General features: G+C 34.0%; 1 protein-coding gene across 2 annotated transcripts in view; it reads right to left on the reverse strand.

The window, feature by feature from the left end:
• LOC124369825 (sorting nexin-4-like) overlaps positions 1–10,084 on the reverse strand; it is a 72,561-nt gene extending 62,477 nt beyond the window's left edge. The window contains exon 1 of one of the 2 annotated variants that reach the window (XM_046827949.1): positions 9,716–10,084. In XM_046827949.1, the coding sequence (XP_046683905.1) occupies positions 9,716–9,796 (81 nt within the window). In that variant the 5' untranslated portion in view covers positions 9,797–10,084. The remainder of the gene's footprint in view (positions 1–9,715) is intronic. The other variant, XM_046827951.1, reaches the window with a different exon arrangement.
• Between the last annotated feature and the right edge of the window lie 2,081 nt (positions 10,085–12,165).

Genomic DNA, 12,165 nt, shown 5'->3' on the forward strand with positions numbered 1-12,165 from the left:
TGAGCTTATAGTTTCAAAAGTAGTTTCTTGAGGGCTACAAAACAAAATGTCCTAGATGAATATGTGGATTCTGTCACATCCACATGTACTTCTCTATTCTGTGATGCAATGGTAATGTCATTTGTTTTATATATATATATATATATATATATATATACATATGATTTCAATAAATATTGAATCGCAAAAAGTACTTTATATATATATATATATATATATATATATACTCGCCTTCGGCTCGCTGGGGGCTACGCCCCCAGGCCCCCAAAGTAAACGCTTGCAAATTCGGGGATAAGCGGAATTCGGTGACTGGTTAAGTCCGGACATTAAGTAAATGACAAGGGATTTAAAAATTGACCTTTTTCATAGATTTTTTTCCGGATTCGTAAAAACTTTTGACTTTGAGGGCATTTTGCGGTTAAACCGTTAGAGATACGACAAAAAGTGACTGGACCTTTCTTGTTGGAAATTTAATTTTGTCTTTCGATTGTGCCCTCAGATCTGATCTACGACCTATGGTTTAGCCAGAAATGAGCTCGGGAGAAAAGTCTGCACGGGTCAGCTATCTTGAATTGTTTAGTATAAACATAATAAAAACCGACCTCAAGGCAGTATTTTAAGTCGAACAGGGGGTTTAATATCACCAGGAGACTATCTAGTCAAGGCGAGAAATTCCCTGGGTGGGTGATTAATGTTAAGGAGGTTAAGACAAGAGGGGGTTTAATTTCGTCAGGATATTGTCTGGTCATATGAACAAATTCCCAGGGGGGGTTAACGTTACCGGGGGATAAGTCTCCAGGGGGTTATCTGGTCATACCAGGATCTTCCCAGGGGGGGGGGTTAAGAGATTTGGTGACTGGTAAAATTCGGACATGAGGTCATGGCAGGAAATTCCCTGGGGGGGTTTAATGTTACCAGGGGGGTTAACACATCAGGGGGTTGAATGTACAGGAGGTTATCAGGTCATACCAGGAAATCCCCGGGGGGGGTTTAATATTACCGGGGGTTAATGACACACTTGGGCCTTTTTTAGAGGGTATTGTGTCTGTGAACATAATAAATATTCCTCTGTCCCTATCTACTATTGACGCTTAGCTAACGCTCAGCCAACTCCCGAAGTCACTGAACCTTTTCTGTAGATCACGTGATTTCCTAAATCCCGTTTAAAATTTGTTTTGAGTTACGACCAACCGTTTAGCCGCTATCAAGCCCGGAATGTAAATTTTTAGGCGAAAAATGTCCAATATTTTCACTTAATCGCGTTTTGCGGTCAAACTAAGGGAAATATAGTAAAAAGTCACTGGACCTTTTTTGTAGGTCATCTTATTTCCTAAATAAAACGTTAGTCTTATTTTGACCTCCGACCAATGGTTTCGCCGCTATCGACCCCAAAAACAAAAGTTTCGCGTAAAAGTTACAACAAAATATTGTACATAATCACGTTTTTTTTTCGGCCAAACCAATCGAGATAGGGCAAAAGATTACTGGACCTTTTCTGTAGATCGCGCAATTTGCTAATTTGATGGGTCAATCAGATTTGAGCTACGACCAACGGTTCGGCCGCTATCGGGCTTGAAACATTATTTTTATCGAAAAAATCTCTGGAATTTCAAATGTTCGAGCGTTTTGTCGCTTAACCATGGAAGATAGAGCAAAAAGTCATTAGACCTTTTTTGTAGTTCACTTCATTCCTGACCATGAATTTTCCGTCAGATCCGAGCTAGCTCCAACAGTTCGCCCGCTATCGGGCTTACAAAAAATGCCTGCAGGGGTGAAGAATGCGCGATTTTTTGGGAATTTTTTTGAGGGGTTGAAAATGAAAAATTCTCACTTTTCGGGATTTTCCTGGTGGTTACACGTGGAAAGCTATCTGTGTACCAAATTTCAAGTCTCTAACTCATCTGGAAGTAGGTTAGAATTAGTATACGTGAGTGAGTGAGTGAGTCAGTCAGTCAGTTACACATGCGGTTGTATATATATTAGATATAGACAATAGACAAATATTTATTGTACAATACATTTTCTAGTATCACAATGTAATAAAAACTGGTACATAGTCAATGATTAAAAACTACATCACTAAACTTATTCTAAAACATTACTTTCATACTTTCATAAAAAAACATTGATTAAATCCAAGGCTAAACCCATTGTACATATTTTTAAAGATATATTTTTACTATACGTTTTCATCAAAAACTACCTTCAAAGAATTCATTTACACTATAATATGTTTTTTGACAAAGTGCTTCTTTTAATTTTTTTGTAATTGTAGATAAGGGAAGTTTTTTATATGCCTGTGGAATATTATTATATAATTTCAAACCTAGATAAATAGGACTATTTTCAAATTTTTTTAGTTTATGTGCCGGATATTGAAACAAATTACAATTTCGTGTGTGATATCTATGATTAAATAGTAAAATGATGTGATATCTATAAAACGTTATATATATATATATATATATATATATAATTTTATCAAAATTTTATCAAGAATCTTTCACTTGACAGACCTAGGTTTTAATATCTTTTTTTACACCTCTTAAAATATGTTTTAAAGTTTTGTAGGGACTATAGCTTCTCTAATAATATTGTATGTATTATACCTACTTAAAAATTTGTATAAAGGTTATTTGATTTAAAGATTATCATGTAGTTGTCTTAAAAAGTAATACTTTTTTATTTATGAAAATGTTTCATCTCCTGAATAGATGTTTAATAAAACAATAGGTTTATTCATTAATTTTAAAACTGAGACTCCAATATAATATATATCATCACTTGCATTTTCTCAAAACTATGTTTTCTATGAATTTCTATTCTGCAACAAATCATGTGCGAAAATGAGGATTCTATCTTTGATCAGCAGTAATGGTTCAACAGTTATTGAGACACATAACAGTTCAACACAGTTGTTGAGCCTATTGCATCAAGAATTATAAGTGACACGAGAATTGTATTTCTCATGCTCTGATTTTAAGCATTAAATATGTAAATGCATGTACAAATTTACCTATTTAATGAACCAAATGTTCCAACCAACTTCATCCAACACATATCACACTATTTTATGTATCACCCTGATTACTGTCCTGTACAAATTAAAACTCCCAACCTGACACCAACATTAGTCAAAAATAAACCATCGATCACTGCAGAAATCCGTAAGAAAACTGAAGGCCTAGAGAATTTTTTTAACAATCACGTTGAATTCTACAAAAATATAAATAACAACTACCGGTGCTCAAGCAGTATAAACAAGCAAGCTGAAAAAGTTGACACCAACATAAGTATGCTGCAGGCTGATCAGCACTCATCAAGTAGCTCGCTGACACCAACACCACAACTACCAAACCCTTTTTTATGCCTCACCAAAAAGAAAAGAAAAATCTCATAACTAACCAACTTGAGAAAATAACTATAAAATTAATTCACCAAAATATAAATGGACTCAAGAATAAAATATACATGCAAACACACCTTCTATATAATATAAATCCAGACATAATAATACTATCAGAACATGGATTAAGTACTGAAAATCTTGAAAATACTACAATACCAGAGTATCAACTTATTGGAGGCATTGCAAGAACACAATATAAGAAAGGTGGAGTGGCCATATATGCCAGCTGTACATTGTACAATCTGACCACCCTGATATCTGTTTCAGACCCAACAGCTGAACTATTGTGTGAAATTATCCTTATAAAATAAGTATTAAAAAGTATCATCTGTACCTTATGGGTATCTACAGAACACCCTAAAGCAGACTAGAAAACGCGTTAGAGGTTTTGTCGGAAGAACTAGGCAAAATACCCAGTGTAAGCATCCCAACTATCATAATGGGAGATATAAATGTGGACAATCTAACAAGTAACAACAATAACACATGTCTGACAGAGGTACTGTCTGGATACAACCTAAAAAGGTTAAAACTACTCGCCACACTTGTCAATCATAACAGTCACATGTCCATTGACATCATCTATACCAATCTCTGTGAAGCCCAACTTTCACAAAGTGTGTTCATGACTGAACTATCTGACCACACTGTGCAGCTGTGTTCTGTGAGGGTTGACTTGAAATGCCCTGAAATAAGGGTCAAGCAGAGGCTGATTAACCAACACACAATGGAGCAACTAAGGAACATATTAGCAGCTCAAGACTGGGCACAGGTCATAGAAGCAACGGTACTGTAAGATTTGCACATGAGACAGCATGTCCATTTAAACAAATCAAAACAAACCGGAGTCGTTCAAAAAAATATTTGGGACTCTGATTGTATAACTCTAAAAAAAAACTTACTTAGAGGCACTTAACAAAGAAATCCTCACAGGAAATGAAAGAGACAAAAGAGAAACTGCAATCAAGAAGAAAAACTATGACCTCAAACTCAAATCGCTCAAGAAAAAGCAAAATTCTGATTTTATTGCACAAGCTAAAAATAAATCAAAGGCTCTGTGGAAAGTAATTAATGTAGAGAGGAAAGTTTTAAACCTACTACTTCACTTCCCAAGAGCATGAGAGTTAACGGTGAGACTTTTAACACACCTGAGAATATTGCTGACTTGTTAAACAATTTCATTTCAAAAATAGCAGAGAAAATTTTACAACAAAACAACCGAAATATTACCTCAAACCAATGTAATTTGATAAATACCCTGCAGACGGAATGTCAAGAAAAAAACTAAAATTTTACAGTACTACTGAAGAGGAAGTTATGAAAATTATTAAAGAGATGAAACCTGAAACATCGGCAGGAGAAGATCAGATTAGCTCAAAAATAATTAAATACTGTAGAAATGAAATCATCGCCCCTTTATCAAATCTAATCAACAAATCCCTAAGCAAAGGGGTCTTCCCCAGTAGCCTGAAAGTAGTTTAAGTCTACCCTAAGTTTAAGAGTGGCAAAACCACCGAAAAGCAGCAAACTATCGCTCAATATCACTCAAATCAAATTTTCAAGACTTATTGAGCGTATAGTACTAAACAGGCTCATAGAACACATATAAGAACACAATCGCTTTGCCCCCAGACAGCATGGTTTTATAAAGAAGAGGTCAACGACAACAGCAGTGGGTCCAATTAGTTGAAGGCATAATTGACAAACTTGATCAGGGCTACATAGCATCCAGTATTCAGCTAGATTTCAGTTTAAAGCATTTGATTGTATTGACCACAAACTAATTTTAAGAAAACTTACATTACTGGGTATTGCTGAGGAAAGAAGCAAATTGGTTTAATAGCTACCTTAGTGGAAGGAAACAAGTGGTAGAAGTAACCTGTAAGGTAAATGACAAAATTATTAAAGTGAAATCTGGAGCTCTGTCTATGTATAGAGGAGTACCCCAAGGATCCGTACTCGGACCAGTGCTCTACATACTATTAACCAATGACTTCCCAACATATCTAGAAGAATTCTGTGAAGTTATAATGTTTGCTGACGATACTTTTCTAATCACTGCTAGCAAAGAAATAGAACTTGAAATAAGCTCTAACACTGCATACAATATGGCAAAACAATACTGCCTTTAAAATTACCTAGTTCTGAATGAAAATAAATCAAACAAGCTTATATATACCGCACTTCAAAATAATCACCAAGGTCTACCAGAAATTGAAACATTAAGTTCTACTAAATATTTGGGCATTATCCTCGATAACAACTTGTCCTGGACATCACATGTAAACTACCTACGCCAAAAACTTAGCTATGGCCTCTATGCTGTAAAAATAATTATACAAATAAGCAAAAAATGAAGCAGCTCTGACAGTGTACTACTCGTTGTTCCAGACACATCTTACATATGGACTAGCGGTATGGGGAAGCACAAGTGCAACAAATTTTTCAGCGAGTGTTGGTTATCCAAAAGAAAGCCATAAGAGCATTAGCAGGGCAAACCCAAAGACATGTGCAGAGAAGCATTTAAAGAACTTAAGATATTTACAATAACCTCACTGTACATCTGTGAAGTAATCCTGCATGCTGTACGATCAGACGAAGCCAGGCTGGCAGAGCATCACACATACAACACACAGCATGGGAACTTATTCGCACTACACTCTCATCAGCTGACCCTCTGTGAAAAGAAGCCTTCCTACTGTGGTGCTGCCTTCTGCAACCGGCTGTCACATGCTCTACAGCAATTAATTACCTAAGAAGAACTTGAAGACTGCATTAACAACATGGCTCCTTGGCCGATCCATATACACAGTCAAGGAGTTCCTGGACTGGAGGAGCCAATAGAACACTGCTGGACTTATTATTTACATTGATTTAAAACCTTATTTAAAACTTGTTATCTTGATTCAACACTGTACTCAATGTATATGTGATTAAAGAATGATTTGATTTGATTTTTAAATAAATGTTTGAATCATTAATATAATCAGTTAAATAAGTTAATACTGTTTTACAACCAGTTATCCAATATATTATCATTGAATGTTAATTCGGTTATAGAATAGGAAAATTAACATAATCACTGCAACAAACATAGGCTAAGTAATTTTACATGAAATTCTTTTGAGCAAATACTATCTGTCAACCTAATACTTATGAAACAATTGAGGATTTTGGTGGTGGTTAATTTTAGTTATAACATTCTATTAGGAAAACTAAAGAGTGATGTAATAAAGGTTACATAGATTGACAGGCTAAGGAAGTGTCCTTGGGAGCTCCTTAAAGTTCTGTGGTTGGCTCCACCTTTTTCAGAATAATCAATTTTTCTTTCAGTTAAATTCATACATTACTGAACTCATAATACACAGTTCTATACCTAAGTAATATTTTGTAATATTTTGTATACTTCAACAAGCATAACAAACAGAATAATTCAAAATTTATCACCGATTAGCAGTAATTTTATTATGGGAAATCGAGAACTACGGGGACAAACTTTGCCTGTGCATACGCATGAGCCATTACCATACCTTACTTGGAACTTATAAGAAATTAGATTCAAAGACGGAGAAAATAGTTTTGGACTAAAAAAATAAAACCAAAACATGTATAATAGAAAAACATTAATAATTTATTTAACGTAGTGAATACTTTTATAAATAAAAAGCGTACATGCTGAATGGTGACACATGCATGTACTATATACATAATCATATAAATACTTGATCTTAATTGGTTGTACAGGTGATGTCAGAAAACATTGTTTTGAAGGAAATGTCCATTATTGAAACTACAAACACCACCTGAAAGAGCACTCAATACAGCAAACAACAATCCATTTCCATGCACCTCTTTATGGCATATAACAGGCCAAGCGAAAGCTGCCAAAACATTGAAATGCAACATGGATGAGTAACAATTACAAGCTATTCATTCAGTGTTTCAAGGATTTATAGTAAACCTCAGATGTAAACCATCAGCCACTCAGTATCTTAACCCGTTGCACACCACAATAAGCCAAAGAATAATAAATGTATAATTAATTATTAATTGCAATAAATGATTTTCTTACTTATGTTAAGAGAGTAATCTAAACTGATGATACAACTTTTGTTTTATGTAAGAATACATTAATACTGTGAAGTATTAAATTGTAGAAGTTCAGCAGACTGTTTTTAATTAGTTTCCTTCCAATACAATTTAAGTTTAATACAATCCAAAAAACACTCAATGCATGATGATCTACGGAAAGAACAAGTAGACGTTATACTACGTATGTTGCTTTGATAGCTCATTTCGAACTTGTTCAGTTACATAAATAATAGACTTATAGTATGATGATACTCGGTCTCAGTTGATTAGATTTTATAAATAAAACATTTTTTAAGAACAATGTACAACACGGGTCTCAGAGAATATTTTTGACATATTTCTATTAAAAGTTTCACTGTCATTACTTTGCATATTTTTAAAATTCTGCTATCACTTTGCAAGAATTCAGATAAACTTGATTTTGTAGATTTTGAAAGCTTAAATTATTCAATTTATAAAAATTGTGTAGGGTAAAATTTATAGGAAAAGTTATATAATTTTTCTAGTGGAGAATCAGAAACAGACATATTGTGTACCTTCTGGCAATAAATAGCCTTCATATCAGAATACAAATTAATATTACAAAAATGTAAATATGAACATTTTTTATGTTACTTAAATTTTAAAGATCATTCACTGCAAAATAGATGAAAAATCCAAAACCCGATACACATAAAGATGAACTCACAATGTTTCAATAAAAATAAACTAATTTAAGACAAGTAAAAAGATTTTAATTTCCGAACACCCATCTCTACTTGTGATAGCTGCATTTTGTAGGGATAAGACAATACAAATTGTGACGATAATGGCTGAAGGGTTAATAGATTACCTGTATCTGCTCACTTTCCTAACTGAGTATATTATAAGAAGTTGCCTAGTTAGATATTGACAGTTCATTTTAAACTATCAACAGGGTCATAGAGTTTAAAATGGATACTGATTTTAATTAAACATTCTTACTGAATATGATGGATCTATTATTCATTAATGTTATCAAGATTGATGATTTTTACACTTGTTGATTTAACAATTGTAAAACCAATTTATAAACTCTTAACGACAAATCTAAACCCATGTTGCATTTTGTAACAGCAACAAAAATCTATATTCAACAAGTTCAAATGGGTGTTGCTGATTTGTTATGTAAAACTATACAATTGTATTAACCCAAGCCAACCCTCATTAATCAATATGATTTACCACAGCTAAATTACTTTCATAAATGCACCAGACCAACAAAAACAAAAAAAAACTACCAGTATTTGATTTGAGTGGGAATTAACAAACATTCAACCATTCCGACATGTGTTTTTGTTGCTTAGATTACTTAGTAGCGAGCAGATCCAACAATGGCTTTAGTTGCTTGACAGTTTAGGTAGGCCTTTCATCATGAAAAGTTTGTGTTTAAAACAAAATTTAGGATTTTTGTGCTCAACTTATATTGTTTTTAATTGGATTAATAACACACATGTTTGCGTACAGACTTAACATAAAGTTTCTGAAATTCTGCCATTAATGCCTTCAGCTATCAACACAAGCTGCGCCAAGCCTCACGCTGATGGCAACGAACAAAAACATCCCTCAACATAGCTAGTATTGATCAATAAAATATAATATTCGAGAAGGCTAATCACTAATGCTTGAAGGCTACAATTATTACAAAATCACTTAACCATATTAATCTATGTAGCTCTGTAATAGCAGAAAAATGCCATAACCTACTATTGTAGGAGTACAACTATGACTATTCAGAATTATTGTACAATAGTCTTTGTAATACTTATTAGGTAGTTGTGCTAATTTTTAGAATATATTATAATCCATAGATTATAATATATTATTGATGCATAATATATTATACCCGTAAGTAACCTCAACTGTTTCCATGTGTATGGGCTAAATAGGTTAAAACCGATAACATCTCTTTAAAACGACAATGCTCCTAAATAATTAAACTGCATACAAGTTTAGTTACAGCTTGGTATAGTTGAATAGACAAGCTAGGTTTAAATATAGGTGGATTTTTATTGGCCAAGAATTCTAAAATTATGCATCAACAAATAGTATAATACTGAAATGTAGGCTATATTGACTATTAGGCAATAATAAATCTATTCAGAATAACCTAGTTAGTCCTATTAACATACAATTTTTAAATCTCAAAGCCTGAACTTATTTAGATCTTTATGAAGTGATAGTTGAAGTTAATACTTGGCCTACCTGTTTTCGAGAATTGTCCAACAGCAAATTATCAACACTAAATGTATCAGTGTCTCCTTGTGATGAGGCCATTGCACTTCAGCTGAAGTTATGATAATAAAATCCACTCTTTATTATATTAAATTAGTTAAAATGGTTTAACCTCACTTATCTTCTAGGCACATACACTGAACTTCCCTTGAAAAAACATACACCTGATGATGAAGCACACACTTTAAACTAACCTATTACGACTGATTCAAACTCAATGATTCATAATGTAATTAATAATGTTACTACACTACAATAATATTTACAGACGACAAAATCAACGAGAATGTTTGAAGGAAAGCGCTTCTCAGCTGGAACATAGGAATTTTTGACATTTTACAGTTTTCTATTTGGAGTTGGACAGCCGTTCAACTGCTTACAGACAAGAAGGCCTCTGCATCATTTTTTGTTACACTTGTGATCATATAGCCTTTCACTGATATTGTAATATAGTGTCAAAACTATTTTACTTTTTCAGACCATGAATAAATAAAATTCATAGTATGTTAGAGTGAAAATGTTAAAATTATAAAATAAGACCTGTGTTTATACTGGCTAATAATTACGGCAAATACAGAGTATGTTTCTGTTAAAAAGTATATTCATATGGCTGTCGTGGAGAACCCTACTGAGCAGTTCTAGCTGGCGAGACGTGATGCCCAAACTAATTTATATGGACTGTGTGCTCTGAGAAGACTAGATCTTAACCCAACTGATAGTGGGCGGCGAAAATGCGAGGTTATTGTTGTGTATGATGTGCTTTTGAGACAGAGCCAGTTTCAATGACTAATTATCCCTTCATTTAGTTACCTATGTGGCACATATCACTCAAGCAGAAACACCACTCACTACCTCAGTACCAATTACACAGAGGACGTCAACTCCTTCGAATACCATATTGGGCTTACAGCGTTTGCCGTTAGTTTTGGACATGTGATTTTGTGTCATAGTTTAGGAAGCATATGATAAAACCACTATGACCTTTCCACTCACAGCATTATGCGACCATTGTGCGTTCTGTGCCAACTTCTATTATATGCCGAGCAGTTTCCTTTCCCTTCAGTTGTTATGTCACTGCTATAACATATAAATCCAGTCTTCCAAAGAATTCCAAGGTAAGCACCAAACTAGGAGCTCACAAACTAGGCTGTTGAAGTTTGCAACCTCATTTAGTTGACTTAAATTTGAACTACTCTGGCCTAATACTATTTACGCCGAAGTTACTTTATATGTAGCTGTTCTCCACTGTGCAGAATAATGATATTCAGAGCCCAATCGATTTACTTTTCAATCAAGTCAGAATGATAAACTCATGCCGATAGAGGCACCAAGGTATTGTTGTGGAGTCGGTAGGGTTTTTTAAGACGGTACACCAAACTGAAAAATGAACCGGAAATGCACATAATTTGGTCAAAGCATTACTAAGGGCAATTTTCAGAATTTTTTTACGGGTTCCAAGAGGTCAAATGCATTGGTACTGCCATGTCCGGAGATAATAGCTTGCCATACAAGCCTAACAGTTTAATAAATATCAAACCACGGAGGACAAACAGAGAACGTACATGTACGTATGCAAAAGACTGTTGATACAAATTTGGCCAACTACATTGTCATCTTAGGATTGAAACATGGATACAGCGATCCCAACTATGCACGTATTACTTTACCAAGCAAAAACTAAGGCCAGTCATCTAAAGAGAAGTAATCACAAAATTCTTAAGCGCAGTTGGTGTTTTAAATCGTCTTGAGAATATAATCCTTAACGTAACTCGTAAACAGAGGAGCAATTTGTCTTCCGGGACAAGATACAATGAGAATTTAATACTAAAGAAGGTGAAAGTCAAAGAATTGCCTCCTTGGTTCTCAGCTCTAAGGTCTTGAACGTGAAAGAATTCATATACTTGTAAAACTAAATTCATAACAAGACGAGATAACTATTCACAGCAACAACTAACCGGTAATGACGCCTTACTCTGCACCAGTTAAAATTAACTTTAAAAAACCACAGTTAAGTATGGGACAAATATTGACATTTGAAGATGGCTTACAAATTTGAAATATGTTCAGTTTTAATCCCTTTTGTAGTAATCAATCAACAAACCAACGTTGTATTTTCTAGTTTGAAAGGGCGTTTAGTGGGTCATAGCGTTTGAAATTTCCCATCAGAAATAAATGAGTAAAATATCAATCTGCTAAAAAAATTTTCCTTTGCATACAACCTGATACAATTTTGCATTTTCCATACAGTTTGGTTTTGACATTTATTTTATAGATACTTAAAAGCCAAAAATTAAAAGTTTGGGAGTATTGCGGTGGAGGCGTAGGTTTTTCTTAAGACAGTAGACTAGACTGCAAAATAAACCGGAACATACTCACAATTTGGTCAATGCATTACTTATTAAGGATAATTT

The sequence above is a fragment of the Homalodisca vitripennis genome, chromosome X, assembly GCF_021130785.1.
Source record: "Homalodisca vitripennis isolate AUS2020 chromosome X, UT_GWSS_2.1, whole genome shotgun sequence".
In the NCBI taxonomy this organism is placed as follows: domain Eukaryota; kingdom Metazoa; phylum Arthropoda; class Insecta; order Hemiptera; family Cicadellidae; genus Homalodisca; species Homalodisca vitripennis.